General features: G+C 38.2%; 1 protein-coding gene across 1 annotated transcript in view; it reads left to right on the plus strand.

The window, feature by feature from the left end:
* Positions 1–23,677, plus strand: part of LOC108711361 (disintegrin and metalloproteinase domain-containing protein 10-like) — an 83,845-nt gene extending 60,168 nt beyond the window's left edge. The window contains exons 5-16 of the mRNA XM_018253026.2: positions 69–172; positions 490–642; positions 4,825–4,917; positions 5,989–6,172; positions 10,414–10,577; positions 11,286–11,469; positions 14,159–14,309; positions 14,661–14,844; positions 16,683–16,791; positions 18,727–18,947; positions 19,936–20,062; positions 21,054–23,677. Coding sequence (XP_018108515.1) covers positions 69–172; positions 490–642; positions 4,825–4,917; positions 5,989–6,172; positions 10,414–10,577; positions 11,286–11,469; positions 14,159–14,309; positions 14,661–14,844; positions 16,683–16,791; positions 18,727–18,947; positions 19,936–20,062; positions 21,054–21,148 — 1,769 coding nt within the window. The 3' untranslated portion in view covers positions 21,149–23,677. The remainder of the gene's footprint in view (positions 1–68; positions 173–489; positions 643–4,824; positions 4,918–5,988; positions 6,173–10,413; positions 10,578–11,285; positions 11,470–14,158; positions 14,310–14,660; positions 14,845–16,682; positions 16,792–18,726; positions 18,948–19,935; positions 20,063–21,053) is intronic.
* The last annotated feature ends 652 nt before the right edge of the window (positions 23,678–24,329 follow it).

Below are 24,329 nucleotides of genomic sequence, written 5' to 3' on the forward strand. Positions count from 1 at the left end.
TATAGATATAGATAGAGAGATATAAAAAGATGTCTCCCATCTAATCTTTTAAAATGAATTTTTTCCAGAGTACCCACATAAGTATGGAACTGAAGGAGGATGCGCTGATTCTTCTGTCTTTAAAAGAATGAAAGAATATCAGATGTCAGCGCAAGAAGAACCAGAGAAGCATGTAAGATGTTACTTTATCTGCATATGCTCGCCAAAAATTATATATATAGAATTGAAAATAGTGTTTCACCTATGTGCCATGGTTAAACTAATTCTTGTGTTCAGTATAAAAGCTTTATAACAAAAGTTCTGTTTATATATTTTCTTACTGAACATGTTGCATAGACATCAGAGTCCTGTTGTACGAATCTCTAGTATTTGTTGTAAATTACAGTACCCCCAGTCAAACCAAAGTCAGTAGCTCAAGAGAAGCAAATGCTAAAGTGTCATTAATCTATGTTGAATTTAATTTTGTCTTTGTTGCTGTCTTTCATGTAGGATCACAAGGAATATCATGAAGATAGTGGTCCAGTCATCCTACGGAAGAAACGAGCAGCACAGGCAGAAAAAAATACATGCCAGTTGTACATACAAACAGATCATCTGTTCTACAAACGATATGGAGAAACCAGAGAGGCAGTGATAGCCCAGGTACTTCAGCTTGTGTTGTGTATGCAGTAACATTTTGAATGCTAAAGAACACTTATAATAGATTTGAGTCTAATATATTCCATGATCACATGAGAGGTTTATTTTGAATTTGTAATTAAAGGAGAAGGAACATATAAATCACTGTGGTATTAATGCCCCCCCCCCCAATCACTTATCTAATACCTCGGGCCAGTGCTCCTGTTAGCAGAAAAATGCACTGGCCTTGGGTTTTTATCAGCAAGCACGACTGATCGATCCTATCCCTGGATAGGGGGCTTTTAGAGGAAAATATTCGGGCTGCAGCACCTCCTTGATATGGACACGTTCCTATGGTTTTTTTATAGGAACGTGTCGGTATCGCTTCAAAAATTTTTCAAAAATTTGTTAGTTTACAAGAAAAAAAACACCAAGACAAATTATTCTTTAAATTGCAAAGTATTTATTGAGAAATAACTTACTAAAACTCCACTTCTGCTCCTCTTCAGAAAAGGCGACAGGGCGACCATCCATTGAGCGGCACTCGATCCTCCTGGCTATCTGCTGCTGGATCCTTTCACTCCTACTTTCCATACTGCAAAGTTCCACTGCTCACGAAGGTGATCACCATTTTCTAATCAGAATACCAGCACTGGGCTACGGGCGAGGCACTGAAGAATGTGGATGCAAACTCAAACCACGTCAGCTGAAGTCCCCTAGTGCTGGTGTTCTGATGAGAAAATGGTGATCACCTTCATGAGCAGTGGAACTTTGCAACACAGAAAGTAGGAGTGAAAGGATCCAGCAGCAGATAGCCAGGAGGATAAATTGAGTGCCGCTCAATGGATGGTCGCCCTGTCGCCTTATCTGAAGAGGAGCAGAAGTGGAGTTTTGGTATTTTCTCAAATACTTTGCGATTTTAAAGAATAATTTGTCTTGGTGTTTTGTTTTTTTGTAAAATAACCAATTTTTTTTAAATTTTTTTTTTGATGTTACTGGTCCTTTATGGAAAAAAAGCTATAATTTTTACTCTTTTGCCCATGTCTGCCCCTGGCATTCAAGAAGCACGGGGCTGGTGCAGCTTTCTGCTAACATGAACACCAGCCAGTGGTATCGGGTAAGTGATTAAAGGGGTGGTTAACCTTTACGTTAACTTTTAGTATGTTTCAGAGTTGCTAATTCTAAGCAACTTTTCAATTTGTCTTCATAATTTTTTATAGTTTTTTTAATTATTTGCCTTCTTCGTCTGACTCTTTCCAGCTTTCAAATGGGGGTCACTGACTCCACCTAAAAAACTAATGCTCTGTAAGGCTACTTTTTATTACTCATCTATCTATTCAGACTCTCTCTCATTCACATTCCAGTCTCTTATTCAAACTAATGCATGGTTTCTAGAGTAATTTGAACCATAGCAACCAGATTATTGAAATTGCAAACTAGAGAGATGTTGAATAAAAAGTCAAGTAACTCAAAAACCACAAATAAGAAAAAATGAAAACCAATTGCAAATTATCTCAGAATTTCACATCATACTAAAAGTTAATTGAAAGGTGAACAACCCCTTTAAAATCACTTGATTGACTAACATTTATCATCCCCAGTGATTTAACCTTTCTTCTCCTTTAAAAAATGCTATCTATGTATTTTGTCCTCAATGGAACTGTAACACCAAAAACTGAAAGTGTATTGAAGTAATTAAAATATAATGTACTGTTGCTCTGCACTGGTAAAAGCTGTGTGTTTGATTCAGAAAGACTACTATAGTTTATATAAACAAGCTGTTGTGTAGCCTTAGGGACAGCCATTCAAGATGGAAAAAAAGAAGGCACAGGTTACATTGTACATAACAGATATGCCCTATCCAATACAATGGTGTTTTATCTGTTATTCTTATTTGCAATAGTTCCCCTTTAATTAATAGTTCATACCTATCTATATATAGTTCTTGGACAGCACCACATTCCATCCAGCTACCTTGTAGCTGCCCCCGTGCACAGAAATCCAATGTATATAAAATAGAACAAAAAACCTGCACCAGGGGTCTGGATTTGAAAAAAGTGATATACTCATCTGGCCCATTTTTCGAAATGTACCTACAGTCTCTCTGCTAAATGGTTCTGCCTATTATTCCCACAGGCGCAGGTGTTCATTATTGGCTGTGCTGAAACTTTTACCTGAAAATTATAGGACTGTTTGTCTTAGAGCTGTAGTAGGTAACTGTTACACATGAGGAAACAATGGCTAATAAGCCGAGAAATTAAAGCTATGCATGGATATAGCTGCAACTTTCCATGAAACCCTACAGATTTAGGATCTATATTAGTGTTCATTGCTAAGGCTTTACTGAAGCAGAAGTAAAAGCATTACTAAATAGAGCTTATCTAACTATTAATGGCAATATATCGGACTCCTAGCATTTTTTTCTTTGGTATCTTGAATGCCACAAGAGCTAAAATACAATCCCACTGAAATAAAAAATATATTGGAGGAATACTGTAAAAATCAAATCAAAGCTTTTTATATTTTTCCATCTTCTCTTGGTGCATATCCCTAAAGCAGACTGATGCCGAGCAAGTTTTCTATCTCTGGCCATTAATGTTGAGGAAGGTATTATCCACCAGCTGTCTGTTCTGTACCACCTGAGAGATCATTATTGTAATGGACTGTATGTTCAGTCTTGGTTTTAAATTCATACTGAGATCTGCTCTATTCCATTTTGTTCTCTTTACTGTACAATTCTTTCCCCCATTCATTGTGTTAATGTCAGGAGATACATTTCACACGTCTTCCTATAAGTTTCTTCCATACAAATGGAAATTCAGAAATGGATGGAACTTTAAGGAGTGAAAATCCTTTGGGTAAAGGGCTTAGAAAAAGAATGTCATGTTTTATCTTGCCTCTTAAAGTTAAACTGAAAGTGGCAGCCATAAAGGTGAATGTCTCATACATCAGGTAGGGTAATGTAGCAACTACAGTATTAAAACAGCTTAATTAAGGCGTTTGGGAACACAGCAGAAAGCCATTCAGGACTGATTAGAGGCGGAACAGGAGCACAGAATGCTGTTGTTTGAAACAGTCAGTATTCTGGCCAGTATTGTGGGCACAGGTGTGGTGGTTCCACTCAGACCGATAAAATAATTCAGTTTTCATGCCAAGAATGTGATTATGTTGGCAGCCTGTTCAATGCTTCCACTCCTCAGTATCTGGCCCATTCAGTATCTTCCCAAGCCCTGTTCAGATATTAACCTTGCTGTTCATAGTTCCAAGCAAGAAAGGCTAAGTTAGTAGTCAATATAAGCATGTGTATGAGCATCTATTTCCCTTTGTATTGGGTTCTAATTGTTTTAGAAATGTATGTAGATGCAGCTGTATGTGTTATAAGATGCAATAACATAGGATAAGATTGTATTTTTGCTACAGTTGCCCTGAAACTGATAAACTGTGGGCAGCAGCTTTTGTTCGTTGCCACAATTATTCTTTATGGCCTTTAAGCACTGTAAACTCCTAAGGCCCAGTAATTAAAGAGATGTGTTTCAGTCTGATCATGGTGATGGCGACTGCAGCTTCTCTTTCATAGCAAACAGTTAGGCCCATAAATCTTTGGACAACTTTTTTTCTAATTTTGGTTCTGTACATTACCAAAGGTTTGTTGCTTCTAGGTTGTATCGATTGCTTTAAAAAATGTTGCTCTGCTCTGGCATCTAGGACACAATAAGGGTATATTCATTTATATATGGCTTTGTGTGCAGTCCTGATTAATTCACAAGATAGACTTTGCAGGCTCATTTTAATATAGTTCCCTTAAAATTACATTGTAAGCATGGCTTGAACAAAGAAGTTCTTAACCACTAGACAATAGCTTTACAGCTTTATACACTTTTTGGTAAGAACTTCCCTTATTCTCATAGATTTCAAACAAGAATGGGATTTATACTATTAAGCCATGTTAAAGCCTTTTTACTTATCTATACTGCCAATGGGAAGTGATAGCAATAGGTTTCCTGTGAAAGGAAGGCTCTGATTATCTAATTTCCCCTTCATGTAAAATCCCATTGGTCTGGGCTTTTCTAAATAAAATAACACACATTATTTGGCTAATAATTGGTGTTTTTGTACTCATTTTTTTCCTCTCAAAGTATGGGAAAATATTATTCTCAACATATAACTTGTGTATTGCATTTTGTTTTTCATGTGCCCAATAAATAGATTTCCAGCCATGTGAAGGCGATCGACACAGTTTATCAGTCAACTGATTTTAGTGGAATTCGAAATATCAGCTTCATGGTGAAAAGGATACGAGTAAGTTTTTAGAGTACAAATATCTGTACAACTCTGTACTGCATTCCTTAATAGATACTACTGCAGCTCTGGCAGCATAAACATTAAAAGTGCTGGAGGTAGTTCAGTAGAGAGAATTCAGTAAAATTTAGCACTGAATTAGTTGCTAAACCCGTTTACTGCCTCGTAAAGGGTTGGTTTGCCTTAAAATGAACTGTAAGTATCAGGCAGATGTTATTTTTTATTCTTTTGTGATTTTTCAGTTATTTAGCTTTTGGTATAGCAGTTCTCCTGTCTGGCATTTTAGCTGCGATCTGGTTGCCAGGGTCTTGGTTACAATAGCAACCAGGCAGCAGTTTGAATGAGATACTTGAATAAGGAAGGTAAAGGTTAAGGAAGGTAAATCATAATCCTAAGCAAACTATAAATAATAATAATAAATAATGAAGACCAATAGCGAAGTGGCTAACATATTGAATCTTAACTTAAAGGTGAACCACCCCTTTAAAGGAGAACTAAAGCTAAACAAAAGAGTGGAGTAAAAAAAATGATACACGTTAGAGCTCATTTACAAACTGCTTCCGAAAATGCAGTTGTGCAAATTCTGCCACAGTTGTTATTCCGGCGACTAATCGCCCAATGCACTCGTGGCGCTTTGATTTCCCGAAGTCGCCCAAAGTTTTCTCGTGAAGCTACAGGGAAGCAGTTCAGGGAGATTAGTCTTCGGGCGACTAAATCTCCCCGAATCTCCAGGTGTGCCCTTACCCTAAGAGTGCGCTATTAAAATTTGCAATGTAATAACAGTTTAAGGAACTATATTACGTTGAGATGTGAATTTTTATTCTTATTGGTGTGAATTGTTTTTCTCTTTGCAACCTAATTACATTCCCCCATTTATGCTTTATTATATTTTGTCATGGGTAATGGGTACATTATTCACCATATAGATGCCATGGTAAGATGTGAGCTTCTGAGGACTACTTTAAATTTATACTATTTCTAGCCATAGGCCTTTTCATTTTTGTCATTAGCATCTTACAAATAAATATGTATGTTTTAAACATTGGGTGAGTGTTTTATGTTTGTTTTCAGATAAATGTAACAAGTGATGAGAAAGACCCTACAAATCCTTTTCGATTTCCTAATATTGGAGTGGAAAAATTCCTTGAATTGAACTCTGAGCAGAACCATGATGATTATTGCCTGGCATATGTGTTTACAGACCGGGATTTCGATGATGGTGTCCTGGGACTCGCATGGGTTGGAGCTCCTTCAGGTAATGAAATTGCCCTATACTGGTAGGCACATGTAGCTTGTTGACTAAATCCATTGTGTATGTAGAGGTAAACACATAGCAGCACTTTGATAAGGTTGTGCAGAACTTCTGAAAATGAATAGTGAAACTTAAAGGGATACTGTCATGGGAAAAAAACATTTTTTTCAAAATGAATCAGTTAATAGTGCTGCTCCAGCAGAATTCTACACTGAAATCCATTTCTCAAAAGAGCAAAGAGATTTTTTTATATTCAATTTTGAAATCTGACATGGGGATAGACATATTGTCAATTTCCCAGCTGCCCCAAGTCATGTGACTTGTGCTCTGATAAACTTCAGTCACTCTTTACTGCTAGTTGCAAGTTGGAGTGATATCACCCCCTCCCTTTCCCCCCCAGCAGCCGAACAATAGGAAGGTAACCAGATAACAGCTCCCTAACACAAGATAACAGCTGCCTGGTAGATCTAAGAACAACACTCAATAGTAAAAACCCATGTCCCACTGAGACACATTCAGTTACATTGAGAAGGAAAAAACAGCAGCCTGCCAGAAAGCATTTCTCTCCTAAAGTGCAGGCACACGTCACATGTCCAGGGGCAGCTGGGAAATTGACAAAATGTCTAGCCCCATGTCAGATTAAAAAATTGACTATAAAAAAATCTGTTTGCTCTTTTGAGAAATGGATTCGGTGCAGAAGTCTGCAGGAGTAGCACTATTAACTGATGCGTTTTGAAAAAAAAATGTTTTCTGATGACAGGATCCCTTTAAAGAATACCGTATATACCCGAGTATAAGCCGAGTTTTTCAGCATCCAAAATGTGCTGAAAAAGTCTACCTCAGCTTATACTCGGGTCAGCGGTACCGAGTAGCTGAGATTGCAGTCACTTTTAATCATTCCTATACCAACAGTACACATGGGGAGAGACTGCAATATCCCACAATGCCCTCTATTGGTTATATGAAAGAATAACAGTGCGCCCTCTGTTGGTTATATGAAAGAATAACAGTGACTGCAATATCACACAGCGCCATCTGTTGGTTATATGAAAGAATAACAGTGACTGCAATATCACACAGCGCCATCTGTTGGTTGTATGAAAGAATAACAGTGCGCCCTCTGTTGGTTATATGAAAGATTAACAGTGACTGCAATATCACACCGCGCCATCTATTGGTTGTATGAAAGATTAACAGTGTGCCCTCTGTTGGTTATATTAAAGAATAACAGTGACTGCAATATCACACAGCACCCTCTGTTGGTTATATGAAAGAATAACAGTGCGCCCTCTGTTGGTTATATGAAAGAATAACAGTGACTGCAATATCACACAGCACCCTCTGTTGGTTATATGAAAGAATAACAGTGACTGCAATATCACACAGCACCATCTGTTGGTTATATGGAAGAATAACAGTGACTGCAATATCACACAGCGCCCTCTGTTGCTTATATGAAAGATTAACAGTGACTGCAATATCACACAGCGCCCTCTGTTGGTTATATGAAAGAATAACAGTGCGCCCTCTGTTGGTTATATGAAAGAATAACAGTGACTGCAATATCACACAGCGCCCTCTGTTGGTTATATGAAAGAATAACAGTGACTGCAATATCACACAGCGCCCTCTGTTGGTTGTATGAAAGATTAACAGTGATGGCAATATCAAACAGCACCCTCTGCACATGGTAGTGGGACAGTGGGACAATGCACACAGTAATCCGTTTGGCAATTCTCTGTCACCATCAACTTTGCAAAGAAGTCCGGTCGATCGCTGGGGGGGTCGCTTTGGCAGAATGTGCGCTGCTGGGAGACGGGGCTGTAGTTGTGTCTAGGCTTATACTAGAGTCAATAAGTTTTCCCAGTTTTCGTAGGTAAAATTATTTACCTCGGCTTATACTCGGGTCGATTTATACTAGAGTATATACGGTAATAGAAAAGAGCAGGTGACTGTTCGTTGTAATCTCCACTCGTTTTCCTGGATTAATCCTCACCCACTGCTGCTTGAAGTTGTGGTGTACTTGTCTGCCCATGGTCTCTTCAATTGGGCACAGAGTGATGACATCACTTGTAGCAGTGGATTTTGTCTGGCTATAGATGCAGTGTATGTGGAGGGGAACCATTATATTGGCAAGATCTTAGTGGGGTTTATTAAATTCCTTTCTTTCTTCTTCTTTCTTTAAGTAATTACAATGTACTCTACATATTATAAGTGTTGGTTTTTTTATGTGTACCTTTTAATTTCATGATTGTATATATCACAGCAGGGTTGTTTGTAAAATAGGTGACAACTTCTATAAGAATTTAATGTATAGGAAAAATATTTTTTAGAAATGCCTATTGTATAGTGATTTTACACATTGCATTAATGTTGGTGCGAGTTTAGAAATAGATTTTTGCATTATTGGATGCACATAAAAGTGTTTTTAGAACAAATTTGCCATCTGTTTTTGTGAGGAATTCTGATAATCAAATGTCTGATCTACTGAAAAGTGACAAAAACTCAGCAAGGTTTCATATCGCAGTTCAGTGCCTTTGCGTGCCGTTGGAATATCTGGTGTTATGTCGAGGGAGAAATGATGCGTGCATACAGGTGCCTCTTCTCAGCAGGAGCTAATGGGATTGCTAGTCTCTTTGTTGAGATGCCTCTGATTCCCACTATGAGAATGCTTCTCAATCAATGAAAGTTCTTCCCAGGCTGTGCAGTACCAAAGCAGAACTCCTATAAGGTGCTACAGTAATTTGTGCACCACGTTTGCTGAGAACATTTTGAATAAAACAATGGTGTTTTGTTACATAGTACAACAAGATGTCCCTGTCTAACATTTACCACTTCTTCTAGTAGTGAATGAAAGGTGCTGTATTGGACAGACATGGAAAGGAAGCAATGACTGGAGGACATTGACTCCATAGTGCACACAAGACGTATGGACACCAGGGTCTCTTGGTCACAGTTCCACATGTATTCAGTGCAGAACTTTACATTGATTGCGATCAGGAGTTGCAAGGTGGTTGTTGGAAAGCTTTGGCTGTTGCTCTTTTCCAAGGGAGTGCAGCAGCAGTCAAACTTCTCATACTGTTATAAGTTGCTTCTTAGAATGTGCAATAACAATTTTGAGTGCAATAACAGTGTAATGAAGAGTTTTACATTGCGAAATGTGAATTTTTTATTTGTGCAAATTGTGCCTCTTTCTGATTTGCCGATAAAAATGCTCTTTGGTTACCTGGATCACTGAACCTGGAAACCAAAAAAACTAAACTGTAAGGCATCAGTTTTGTGCTTATTCTATTGCCTATATTTCTATACATTCTTCTACTCTTCATATTCCATTCTGCTTTCCAAATTGCTTGGTTGCTATGGTAATTAAGCCTTAGCAATCAGATCACGGTTACATTTTCAATTATCAAACGGACAGCTGCAAAAATTTAAAAAATGAAGACTGATATTAAATTGTGACTATGTGAAACACAATGCAGAGAAAACTGCTGAACTCCTCGGATTGCTGCAAAAAACGACTACTGAAGAGCATTGCTAGCCGTATTATGTTCTAGATCAGTGATCCCCCAACATTTTTTTTTACCCGTGTGCCACATTCAAATGTAATGTTGGGGAGTAACACAAGCATGAAAAAAAGTTCCTGGTGGTGCCAAATAAAGTATATGATTGGCTATTTGGAAGCCCATATGTGGACTGGCAGCTTACAGAGGCTCTGCTTGGCCACATATTTGGTATTTATCCAAACCAAATCTTGCCTCCAAAAAATGAATTGAAAAATCAGCATCTGCTGCGAACAACATCCAAGGGGTTGGTGATCAATATGTTGCTCACGAGCCACTGGTTGGGGAGCACGGCTATAGATGAAGCACAATGCATTGGAGCAGTCTGCCTCCATAGGTTTAAACTTGATAGGAGAACGTAGATGAGGGAGAACCAGTGGTGGCCTGTACATGCAGGTTATTTACTATCCAACCTGAAGTGAGAAAAAGTTTTATCTTTTTTATGTAACCCTTGTAAAATTTAAATAAATGGGATAATGTTACAAACAGGTCGTTGTTGTTTACTTCAATCGTTCTTTCAGGAAGAATATCTGCAGCATTCATAATTCTCTTCATATAAATAGGATGTGGCAGTTTTAACTGCTGCAGTTCTTCAAAATGTCCTGTGTGCCTGTCTTAAATTCTTTATATGACCTTGTCTTTGTTTAAGACATGCATTCTATAGCTTTTGCTTGTCATTTTTAGGTAGCTCCGGTGGAATTTGTGAAAGAAACAAACTGTACTCTGATGGCAAAAAGAAATCCCTGAATACTGGAATCATTACAGTTCAGAACTATGGCTCACACGTTCCCCCTAAGGTCTCTCATATCACCTTTGCACATGAAGTCGGACATAACTTTGGCTCTCCAGTAAGTAAATATCACTTTCACATTATTATGGGTATCTATTTTTTCTGTAAACAAGTTACAAAACCAATAAGAGAATGAAGGGCTCGACCGGGGGAAATCTTTAAGCGTATGTCCAGTTGGTAAGACTAGTGTATTCTGTGTTCCTTTTATTACACTATGATATATGTGTAAACTCTGGCAGCACTATTTGTTAATGAACATGCCAGCTTAGGCCTCCACATCTGCTTGCACCACTTGCTGTGCTTCTACAATTGCTTTAGTTGTAGCATGATATATTGGCATCTTTGCTCTCTGTATACCCATTTAATTTGTGCCTGCCCTGGAACACCCTGCAAAGGGCAGACCTGTCGAGTGCAGTAAATGAAACAGCTTTGCGGCTCCATCTGGTGATAGGAGATGATATTGCATTTGATACTCTACTACATTAACCCTTTTCGTGCTGCCTGCTGTAGAATTAAAGTCTTCAGCGTACAAGTAGAACGAGTGGGAACAGTTCTAGGTTTCTCTTTGATCTGTATCCCTCACCATGTGTTTAATGGCAGTACATATCACAGCATGATCTAAGACCAGCCAACATTAAAATGGTTAATGTGTATATATTTCCAGTATAATATGCCGGGCTTTACAAAGACTTTTTATTGATTTCAAGCCTTGCCATGGTGAAGCTTACAGCCTAATTTCCCTCATATTGCTTATATTTTATTGCAGCATGACTCCGGCAATGAGTGTACCCCAGGAGAATCCAAGAATTTAGGATTTAAAGAAAATGGCAATTTTATTATGTATGCCAGAGCCACATCTGGGGACAAGCTCAACAATAACAAGTTCTCACTTTGCAGTGTTCGAAATATAAGCCAAGTGCTGGAGAAAAAGAGGAATTCCTGTTTTGTGGGTATGTATTTATTACCTACAGTACTGGCACCCGGTGCCAGTGGAGTCTTGGAGAGAATGTGCTAGATTTGTGCTCATTAATAAAAACGAATCCACGTACCTCTGTTTTTTGCTTCTAAAGTAGATGGGCTGACTTTTTAACAAGACAAAACACTGAGGGGTTTTAATTCATGAATTAGAATCCAGGTGTCTGTTGAAAGGATTCTTCATTTAAGGAGCTCTTGTAACACATTTTAGGCATATAAGTAAAGTTTTTAGGATCCCATTAATGCCTGCCCCATGTACTGGTATCAGGCGCTCTACTATTCATTGTCTGAGTGTCCATGATTCCATAATGCTCACTTTATTGCATCTGCAAGCATTTGAGAGCTTTTTTTTTATATATATTATTTTTTTTACAATTGAAAATGTGCTACCTGCTGAGTGGTTGCTGTGGTTTACTAGACCAAGGGCACACTTTATTAACAGAAATAAATACCATATACCTGCAATGGAATGTTTTGTGTTCTCAGTCTTCTTATTGACATAGTAGGTTGTAGGCAGTTAAAAGTTTAATGGCACTTGAGTTGGACATGCAAGTACCAATACATTTTATATGATTTTCAGTATGTACATGGCAGCCCATTAATCCTGAATGATATCCATAGTTGATTGCACCAAATCTGCCAGTATATGGTGCGTCTGCGCCTTATGCATTATATATTGGTTTGTCTACAAAAAATAGTGTACAATTGGGTAAATATTTATAATCTAGGCATGTGCAATTTCACTGTATTTAATAATTGTCACTGTGTTGACGATATAATGATATAACTGTTGGAATAGTTGCCAATAAGGCAACACAGGAATCCTTTTATGTGTGTAGAATCCATTTTACAACAATTACAGAAAAGTACAGTAATTAGTCATTTTTTAACTGATTTCTCTGCAATATCTATCTCTGTCCAGATTATTAATAGTCTACCTAGAACATTAGCCTAGTCCTGTCCCTACTGACTATGCATTACCTTTTGCACTTTTTTATCTCCAATTTGTACCTGTATGTTAGCCTCCCATCCACTTAAACTGTAAGCTCTATGGTGCACTATGTCTCTTACCACATAGCACTTAAGCTCTTTGTCCTATGATTCTGTATATATTTATTATGTGATTTGTCTCCCCCATGCATACATACAGTGGTGTGAAAAACTATTTGCCCCCTTCCTGATTTCTTATTCTTTTGCATGTTTGTCACAAAAATGTTTCTGATCATCAAACACATTTAACTATTAGTCAAAGATAACACAAGTAAACACAAAATGCAGTTTTTAAATGAGGGTTTTTATTATTTAGGGAGAAAAGAAATCCAAACCTGTGTAAAAAAGGAATTGCCCCCTGAACCTAATAAATGGTTGGGCCACCCTTAGCAGCAATAACTGCAATCAAGCGTTTGCGATAACTTGCAACGAGTCTTTTACAGCGCTCTGGAGGAATTTTGGCCCACTCATCTTTGCAGAATTGTTGTAATTCAGCTTTATTTGAGGGTTTTCTAGCATGAACCGCCTTTTTAAGGTCATGCCACAACATCTCAATAGGATTCAGGTCAGGACTTTGACTAGGCCACTCCAAAGTCTTCATTTTGTTTTTCTTCAGCCATTCAGAGGTGGATTTGCTGGTGTGTTTTGGGTCATTGTCCTGCTGCAGCACCCAAGATCGCTTCAGCTTGAGTTGACGAACAGATGGCCGGACATTCTCCTTCAGGATTTTTTGGTAGACAGTAGAATTCATGGTTCCATCTATCACAGCAAGTCTTCCAGGTCCTGAAGCAGCAAAACAACCCCAGACCATCACACTACCACCACCATATTTTACTGTTGGTATGATGTTCTTTTTCTGAAATGCTGTGTTACTTTTACGCCAGATGTAACGGGACGCGCACCTTCCAAAAAGTTCAACTTTTGTCTTGTCGGTCCACAAGGTATTTTCCCAAAAGTCTTGGCAATCATTGAGATGTTTTTTAGCAAAATTGAGACGAGCCTTAATGTTCTTTTTGCTTAAAAGTGGTTTGCGCCTTGGAAATCTGCCATGCAGGCCGTTTTTGCCCAGTCTCTTTCTTATGGTGGAGTCGTGAACACTGACCTTAATTGAGGTAAGTGAGGCCTGCAGTTCTTTAGATGTTGTCCTGGGGTCTTTTGTGGCCTCTCGGATGAGTTGTCTCTGCGCTCTTGGGGTAATTTTGGTCGGCCGGCCACTCCTGGGAAGGTTCACCACTGTTCCATGTTTTTGCCATTATTTGTGGATAATGGCTCTCACTGTGGTTCGCTGGAGTCCCAAAGCTTTAGAAATGGCTTTATAACCTTTGAAATTGAACTCAGGTGTGATAAACCACAGTTAAGTTATTTTTTTAACAAGGGGGGCAATCACTTTTTCACACAGGCCCATGTAGATTTGGAGTTTTTTTCTCCCTTAATAACGTAAACCTTCATTTAAAAACTGCATTTTGTGTTCAATTATGTTATCTTTGACTAATAGTTAACGTTTTTTGCTGAGCAGAAACATTTATGTGTGACAAACATGCAAAAGAATAAGAAATCAGGAAGGGGGCAAATAGTTTTTCACACCACAGTACATACATACATACATACATACATACATACATACATACATACATACAATAGGATGTTAACCTTGTTTAACTGTCTGTTTTGCAGAGTCTGGCCAGCCAATATGTGGCAATGGACTGGTGGAGCAAGGAGAGCAATGTGATTGTGGTTACAGTGACCAGTGTAAGGATGACTGTTGTTATGATGCAAATCAGCCGGAAAATGTAAAATGCACATTAAAGCCTGGAAAACAGTGCAGGTATCTATGTTGCTCCTCTCATAACTAGAACACAGATGGGTTATTTGCTATTATGACGAATACTTGTGCTATAGCTTCATAGCATTGGAGACTTAGAGCACAATAAACATATTCTTTACATTGGCCCAGTGAGCCAACATTTTAAATTTTTACACATAATTTAATTTCAGCTCCTGTGTGTGATAGGTATGTCTGGTATTTTTGATTTTCTCAAAGCCAGTTATTGCTAGTCTGCCTCCCAAATGCCAGCTTGTGTGGCACTGTAGACTTATAAGTCATGTGCATGAAAATTGCATAATTAAGGAAAGATACTGGAGAAGAGGGTTGCTTTATCCTATATTGTGTTTTCAGTCCCAGCCAGGGCCCTTGTTGCAACACAGGATGTACCTTCAAGCGAGCAAGTGACAAATGCCGTGATGAATCTGACTGCGCCAAAGTGGGTACTTGCAATGGCAACTCTGCTCAGTGTCCACCATCAGAACCTAGAGAAAACCTAACTGAGTGTAACAGAGCAACCCAAGTTTGCATCAAGGGGGTTAGTACATTTAATCATTACAGTAAAAAATTAATATTAAGGAATCTTGTTTTTTACTTGGGATCCAATAAATGTTTAAAGCCTCTTTGGGATTTAGTAATAGGGAATGTTCATCTTAATTGAGTAAAATGATTAGTCTTTTATTCTATAAACATTTGAGAATTTCGATGACATGTACTTATAGCACTTGACGGATGAAGTAATAGTTGAGTCAGCTGTAGGACAAAGTTAGAAGATCCCTGGTTTTTGTGCTTGATAGTTTGAAGCAGTCATATGGGGCTAGAACTAATTTACAGCATATACATGTTAACTCTTGTAGTGCCCTATTCAAAGAAATTTAAATTCACTCAATCGGACTGAACCAACCCAGGCTAAAGCTGGAGATACTGTATAATATAGAAGTATAAAAATAATCTGAAATTCAGTAAGAATATGTTGCATTCAACTTGTTAGTAAATATGTTTCTGTTAGCTGCATGGTTTCTGTCTGTCATGATGTGCAGGCAGGGTGTAGGCTGCATGCTCCTGATTATATTACAGGGGTCAGAAAGCTCCAGCTTCTAGAACTGCTACAGATTAGTATCAGATTTTAGCAGCTCATGTTTATTAATATGTTTTAAATGGTAAAAACAACAAATTACTTTAGTTTATTTGCTGATTTAGTCTAGACCAGTGCTGACTAAGTTCTGTTGTACCCAGGGCTAAGAATTTTTCTGGCCTATGTGGTGTAGGGCTCATAATGGAAGCCAATGTATACCACTCCCTGTTTTTAAAACACACCCACTTTAAACCACACCCATGTTACCACCAGAACTTTTCAGACCATGTCCACATTAATTGTGGCAGCACACCAAAAACCAAATGGTTGGTCCTCTCTGCAGGAATATCACTTATCACTCTTATGTGAAACAAGATTATTATGTCATATTAAGACATACCTTAAATATATATGCCTCCGCCCCCCAGCACATGATTAAACACCTTGGGGTCCCCCTAACAGGTATTTCCAAATGCTAACAAACCACCACCAGACTCACATCCCACAGACAGAGCATGGCACACAGAGTAGGGAACATACATGGAGCATTGGGCAGGCAGAGCAGGGCACACACAGGGAGCATAAGGCAGGCAGAGTATGACACACACATGGAGCAAAGGGCAGGCAGAGTATGGCACACACAGGGAGTATAGGGAAAAGCAGAATAGAGCATCAGACGGGGAAACTTATGAGGACCACTCAAAGATGACCAGTTCATACTGTGCTACATAAAGTGACACAATTGCAATGATGCTCCTACAATCTTTCTGAGATTTGAACAGGTGAACAATGTGGGCAGTTTCAGTCTGGGTCTAAGGTGTGAACAATACTGGGGATTAGGATGTGAACAATAGAGGTGTCACAAGTGTGAACAATGCGGGGGGGATTACATGTGTGAACAATGCAGGGGCCAGTTAATCTCTGTAGTGATACTTTTTAAAGTTTACACAAGGTAAGCAGGCAGACTTTCATGTGGGGAGCCACACAAGGTAGGGGTCACAGGCCACCAGTTAGACATCACTGGTCTAGATTATAGTCATACAATATTAGTGGTTTTAAGTTAGAAAACTTTACAGTTCTCGTTTTACACAAATTCTGTTTTAGTAGAACTGATAAGCTTCCACGTGCAGCACATTGTTTTTTGTACTCCACTTTTTCGCAGCTGCTACCTGTGCCACAATAGACTCATATTAGGACTTGACATCCAGTGTGTTGGCAAAAGGTTTGCTGTGAACACTGTCTTGCATATATTTTGTACATGTGTATTTGCAAGCTGACTCCTTTCTCTCCCTTCCCCACAGCAATGCGCAGGATCTATCTGTGAGAGGTATGCCTTGGAAGAGTGCACTTGTGGCAGTACTGATGGCAAAGATGACAAGGAGCTGTGCCACGTTTGCTGCATGGAGAAAAGTAAGACATGATTGCTGATATTTTCATACTGGTTGCACTAAGGGATTAAGACTAGAACAGAGGGGAAGGCAATACTGCAATAAACACCAGCTTTCTGTTCTGATACCCATCCGTTTTATATCTCATTTAAACTTCATTCAGCAGCATCTACACTTTATATGGACTTCTAGCTCCACACTCCATCAAAGAGACAATTTGTGTAATTTCAAGGGCCATTATTATGCTTAGTATCTAGCTGAGAATGATTTGATAACAATGCAAGCACACATTTTGCTCTGTCATTTTGCCTGGAACTGGCAGGTTAATAGCAGAGTGTCCGTAATATGACGCAATGCTAAGCAGTTGTACAAATTCCAAGCGTATGCTTTGTATTCATATTTAAAGTCTGTTTAGCGCTGAAACAGATTTGGAACTATGGTTGTCTCAAAGGAACAGAAACACCAAAAAATTAAAGTAATGAAAATATCATGTACTGTTGCCCTGCACTGGTAAAACTGATGTTTGCTTCAGAAACACTACTATAGTTCATATAAACAAGCTGACGTGTAGCAATGGCAGAATTCGAAAAAGGGCTATATGGCACATGTTAAATAGTGGATAATAGTGGTTAAATAGTGGAAAACATAACACCATTATCTGCTGTGTGACCTGAGCCTTTTCTCTCTTGAATGGCTGCCCCCATTTCTACACAGCAGCTTATTTATATAAATTATAGTAGTGTTTTTGAAGTAAACACATCAGTTTTGGCCAGTGCAGGACAACACTGCATTATATTTTTAGTACTTTAAGGATAGTGGGAAGGCATTTAGGGCTGGCCACACGAGCAGATTTGGGGAGATTAGTCGCCCCAACGAAAAATCTGCTCTTCTTTGGGGAGACAATCTCCCTGACTTTCACTGGCTAAAATGAAAATCGCCAGGGGGACGGGAGACTTCGGAAGTTTGGGGATATTGTCGCCCCGATGAAGACGAGATTTTATTTTAAAATTTAACTTAGAACCCCTTTACCTAATTAATAATTGTACGCACTCACAGGTCTCTCTGGGGTGTTATTCCCACTAGTAGTTTGGGAGCCCAAAACCAAAGCAACCTTCCATTGCTTCAATGGCAATTCCCTTAAAGAAACCGTTCAGTGTAAAAATAAAATCCATGTAAATAGATTGGCTGTGCAAAATAAAAAATGTATCTAATATAGTTAGTTAGCCAAAAATGTAATGTATAAAGACTGGAGTGACTGAATAGTCATGTCCCATGTGGCCCCCTTATAGTTGCTGACTAACTCAGAGTTAGAGAGCTGAAAAGAAGGAAGTAGTGTTCTGGCTGTTACTCCAGCCTTTATACATTATATTTTTGGCTAACTAACTATATTAGAAACATTTTTTATATTGCACATACAATCTATTTACCTAGTTTTTTATTTTTACACTGAACTGTTCCTTTAAAGTGATTCTTTGAAGAATTAATGCAATGGGATGATGGAAGGTTTCACTCTGTGTGTAAAGGTGGCCATAGACACACAGATCCTATCGTACGAATCGAGGATTCGTACGATTTTCGGATCATGTGTGGCGTGTGCCGACATCTTTCGTCCGGCGGAGATCGGTCGTTTGGTTGATCGGTCAGGTTTGATTTTGACCAGACCGATCCCGCCGGAGCCCACGGCACATCGTAATCGGATCGTTCGGCCATACGGCCGAACAATCAGATTACCCTCGATATAGCCATGCTTGTTAATGGCATATCGGGGAAAGATCCGCTCGTTTGACGATGTTGGCCACCTTTAGGCTACTAAAGCATGTGGTGGACAAAACACCTGGTATCAAACCCTGTGACTGTGGGGTTTTGGACTGTTTGAGAAAAAGAACAATGTATTATTTTCAGAGATAAACCTATTGCAGCAAAACCTTGTTTTAATACAATTTTTTCACCATTTCAGTGAAACCGCACACATGTGCTAGCACTGGTTCAGAAGCATGGAGAGCTTACTTTAAAGGAAAAACCATTACATTGCAACCAGGATCACCGTGCAATGAATTTAAAGGATACTGTGATGTGTTCATGCGGTGTCGATTGGTGGATGCTGATGGTCCACTGGCTCGTCTCAAAAAAGCCATTTTTAATCCCGAACTCTATGAAAATATCGCTGAATGGATTGTGGTAAATATCATCTTCGCCATTAACACTTAGGGGCAGATTTAGCAAAATGTGAGATCAGAACTCGCCGCAGTAGAACTCACCAATGTTCTATTCATTAATATGGGATTTTTAGAATCCTATTTAACAATGGAGTTGACCATTTGTTAAATTTGCTTTTAAAAATCCCATAGGAAGGAATAGAAAGTGAGTGAGTTTTATTGTGGTGAGTTATGAATTCACACTTTGATAAATCTGCCCCTTAGAATGTAAGCAAATGAAATAGAACCACTGCAATTAAAGTGGAACTGTCACAAAGAATTACACTGAAGCTTGTCGAGATCTAGTTTGTGGCCAGTTCTTTCACATTAAGGGCTTACTTGAACAAAAGTGCACAACGTAAATGCGTATTGTTTTAGTCGGCCTCATAGCTAGATGACTGGACATGCAGACTGATTAGCTCAACATTACTTATACCAGTAGATGCAGTTACCAGTTGGATTTTAAAACCTGTCTAATCAAAATTTATTCGACCTCCAAATGCATCCCAAGTGGACAATCCTGAGCTCCCCCATTTCCCTACATCAGCAGATTGTGTAAAGTGCACAGCCAAAAGTGGACATTGTGTCTTCCTTTTTGTTGTCTATATGTTTCACTATGTTAAGCCTTGTTTTTGGGCAAAAGTAAAGTATAAAGTAATTCTTTTTTCAAATAGAAGCTTTGCTTTACTGCACCTTTTTGTATGGGGGAATCGCCTGGTAATTTTGCTTTTTTTTGCAGAAAGTAACAAACTGCTGCAAAGTAAAATCCTTTCTTAATCATTTCTTAATTTCTTAAGAAATGTTTAACATGGTTAAAGAGATTCATGTTATTTAAGATTTTTGTCTAGCGTGTTCTGTTTTGGGCGACTTAGTAAAGAAGACTTTCACTTCTTAAATATATTTAATGTAGGATCATGGTAAAGGCATTGACCGGTATAAAGTTTAGCCCAATTTCTGTCTTTCTCTTACAGGCACACTGGTGGGCAGTGCTGCTCATGGGAATAGCACTAATAATGTTGATGGCTGGATTTATTAAGATTTGCAGTGTGCACACACCAAGCAGCAATCCTAAACTGCCTCCTCCGAAACCTCTTCCAGGTATGTGCAAGAATCCGAAATCTTCATGTTTACATCACGAACCCCTTGTCTTGTACAGCGTATGTTGTAAAATACATTGGCATTAGCAAATTGTCAGTACATTTTAGCATTAAACAAATCATGGGACTATGTTACTGTAGATTTATTCCATTTAAACATGGACTTGTGTTGGATGTTGCTTAATTGAATTGTCATTTTGCGGCTTGATGATAAATGTTTCATTAAAACCTGCTAATTTTTAATGTTGTCAATACTAATAGTCATTTAGTAGCCAATAACTACTTATTTTACCTTCGACTTTACACAGCCAACTCAAATCACCATACCCTTGTTGTTCTTGCTTACCGGTAAAACCTTGTTGCCGTGACAATGGTATTGTTTCCTTGCCTAAAATAAAGCCGTAATGTTTTGATACTACTTCTGTTGTAATGACCGACACATAACCTTTCTGTTGTCACTGTATGGAATGTAGGTGAGATACTGGGTAACCTCTGATGTGCTATTGTGTTAAACACACAACTACATTATATTAGAAATATGCAGATTTACATATACAACTGATTTAAGTAATATAATGTTGCAAATATATCAAATAACTAGGGATGCACCAAATCCACTATTTTGGATTCGGCCGAACCCCCGAATCCTTTGCGAAAGATTCGGCGAATACCAAACCGAATCTGAATCCTAATTTGCAAATGCAAATTAGAGGAAAACCTTTATTACTTCCTTTTTTTTTTTTGACAAAAGTCACGCGATTTCTCTCCCCGCCCCTAATTTGCATATGCAGATTAGGATTCGGATTCGGTTCGGCCAGGCAGAAGGATTCGGCCGAATCCCGAACCCCATCCTGGATTCGGTGCATCCCTACAAATAACCTTAGAGTATTCCTACATTTGGGAACTTCAGAATGGACGGTTGCTGTTCTGTTGCAGCTTTCTATTGTTGTTGTTGTGGTGGTGATCTTGTGACCTTTTTTGTTATGTTGCAGGCACTCTGAAGAGAAGGAGACCACCACCGACAACTCAACAACCTCCACGCCAGAGACCTCGGGAGAGTTACCAGATGGGACACATGAGACGTTAACTGGAGCTTATTTGCCTTTGGTTCTTCCTAGTGCCTACCATAGGAAAGATTCACTCCAAAGAAATACCTACCAATGGTCACAGTCCCCCAGTAAGAAAGCAAAAATAAGATCAAAATGAGAAACGAAAGGCAAGATCCAATCAGTGTTCCCACGTGGTGATGCTGTTTTTAACTTGCTAAAACATTCAATTCTGGATGAAGAAATTAACTCTTGGTTTTTTTTAACAGATATTTTTAACCTAACGGCACAAAGTATTAGAATACCACAATCTTATTTTCCTGACCCCCCCCCCCCCTCTCCTTTCTCTTTCTTGTTTGCTTTCAATTGATCTCTCACTTACCAAGCTTACATCTTTCTTTTTCTTACGGCCAGTCGAGGCTAGGAAGATAGACCACTTCAGCATTGGAGACATCTCTTGCCATTGTGTATACATTAATATATGCAGATGTGTATCTCTAATGTACGAGCATACATCTATGTGCAATTGTAAAAACAAATAATTGCAATGTGGATATGTTACTTTGTATTATAGCTCTTTTTTCCACTGTTAATGAAGACATTACTGTTTAAGTGACATACTCAGGATTACAGAGGATTTGGTGTTCAAAGGAGACTGAATATTTTTTCGGAAATTGCTTCTACTTGGTGTGGAAAGCAAATCCATCTGCATTCTTTTTTAATAAGTCTTAGAAACAGAGTTGGTTGAAAGTCTCCATTTCATATATTTCCTTCAACCAGCTGCTATTCGATGTGGCACACAAGACTTCTCTTTGGATTCATACAAGCAACAAATGTACAAAACAGACACAACTCTGGGTTTGAAGATTATTTTTTTGTCTCCCAGTTTATTCAGGTGAGAAGAGCCTGGATGATTACATGTTTTAGGCATGTATTTTCTAAAAAGACAGGCCTATTATCTGATCCATCTGTAAGAAATCCCATGGTATAATTGTTGTACATGTGCTGTGTCACCTGTTGTGTTACAAGAAGGGCATATCTAGTAATGTGTATGGATGACGGTTGGATTTCTGTGAATTTTTGGGCAAAATCCTTCATGGAATAGTGTGCTGATAAATGTATAACCACTAAATTTGTGTCTTTCGATTTTACGAGAAGAAATGTGTTACAAAGCCTGTTTTCAATTTCTTCACACACTGGTGGCATCTACTTTTGCCCTAATCCCAATTCAGACATGCCAGAGGCTTGTTAACCTTTTCAATATGTATAGCAAATAATATATGAAGTATCCATGCATCGGACACTATGCATGTAAATATTTGGCCATTACTAAAATGCTTCTCCCCTTTTAATCTGCTTCTTCAGTATCTTGGAGTGAGTATGGTGTTGTGTCCCTTGTGGTGACCATTTTCTTGACTTACATAGAGAGGCTTTGCATTACTCAGTGGTGGTACTGTAAGTTACTATCCGGTGCAAATGTCTCTCCTGTAGGGATTAAACTATGTTACACGCAGTCCTCTTTTTTCAGGAAGAGAATTTAAGGGAAACCTGGAACTGGAACAGCTTTGTTTAACTAAAAAAGCATACTTGTAAATGTGCAATTACGGAGTGAAGTTTATTTGAAATTGTGTTGCTATTTTTTTATCTACTGCAGCATTTTCCCCTCCTTCCTCCAGTTTAAATGGTTAACTCGCTTTTAATGATTAAAAAAACACGAGAAATAGAAGGTTGCAAATGAGAAAATGTCCAAACAAATTGAAACGGTCTCTTCATATATCTCAAGTTCCGTCAAGGTTTTAATCCGTGTCTACAAAATGTACAAAAGGCTTTTCTGTATAGAAGAAACTTGGATTATGTGTACAGTTCCCCTTTAATCTCTCGAGTATAAAGTTTACACATTCATGCTCCCAATGACACGCCAGCAAGGTTAAAAAAAAAAAAAAAAAAAACATAAAAAAATGAAAACTTAAAAAACAACAACAAAAACTCCCTTGTAAATTGTACAGTGTGTGATAATTTTTTTCAAAAACACATCTTTTTGTACAACGGTTTAGAAACAGATTTTGTACATGAAATCCCAGTACAGTAGCTAGGAACTATAAATAATTCTGGATCAATCCTAGGTAACTAGGATTTGAATGCTTTCTCTTGTTTTCAGACTAGGTAAATGGTGGGGAAATAGTTTGATTTTTCCAAAGGGAGGGGTTGTTCTGTAATCTCAGAATGGAAGAACCATAAATTGTGTAGATATTTTTTTTTTTCTCAGATATTTTTTTCTGTGGTAAGGTTTGGGGAAGAGCTCGCTATTATTTTTAATTGTATGAACAGGGAAATGCACTGAACCACAGAAGTCAAGACGTGGCAAGCAAAGCTGGAGAAATAAATAAATAAATTCAATCTAATACTACTGTCAATTTAATGTCCACTGTGTTTTATACAGTATTTTTTTTTTTTGTTCACTTTGAAAATTTTTACTAAAAATTTGCAAAATAAATAAAAAGTATTGTGCAACGATATGTAATTTTTTCCCAAAACTTGAAATGCATTAATAAATAGACTTGATGAAAATGTCCAATTGTCTTGACTATTTTTGTGCTGTAAATATGTGAATGCAGGTGATCCAGTCTGAATGATTTTGCTTTCTTGGAATTTAAGAGAACAGTAATAAGGTAGGTATTTTAAGCTGGCCATAGATGTGCAGATGTATCTTTTTTTTTCCCGACTAATGCTCATTCGTTGCAATTTCTTGACCTGCCACTAACCATTCAGATTAAATAAAACTACCGTAGTAAAAAGAACAAATCAGACGATGCTCAGGCCATTAATTGACAGACCGCAATCGTACGGAAGTTATGTCCAACAAATAGTAGTGATATAAAGTAGTAGTGAAAAAATAGTCATCCATTGATATCGTCAGATAGGCAATACATGTAGAGATGTTATCGTTAGCCAACAGAAATCTTCTAACTTGTCCAATCGACTAAACGACTGATCACCATGGAATGAAAATTGTCGGAATGAGCCACACACGGTCTAAAAATTTTACAAAACAAAGATTTGTACAACTTTGTTTGTCTTTTCATCCAATTGTGATTTCTACAAATTATCACTTGACAATGATGGTCAAAATAAACTAGATCAATCATGTTGGATTAGATGTAAAGCAGGGATCCCCAAACTTTTTTTAAATGTTTTCACGACGCTACATTCAAATACGAAAAG

Source organism: Xenopus laevis, chromosome 3L (genome assembly GCF_017654675.1).
Source record: "Xenopus laevis strain J_2021 chromosome 3L, Xenopus_laevis_v10.1, whole genome shotgun sequence".
Lineage (NCBI taxonomy): Eukaryota > Metazoa > Chordata > Amphibia > Anura > Pipidae > Xenopus > Xenopus laevis.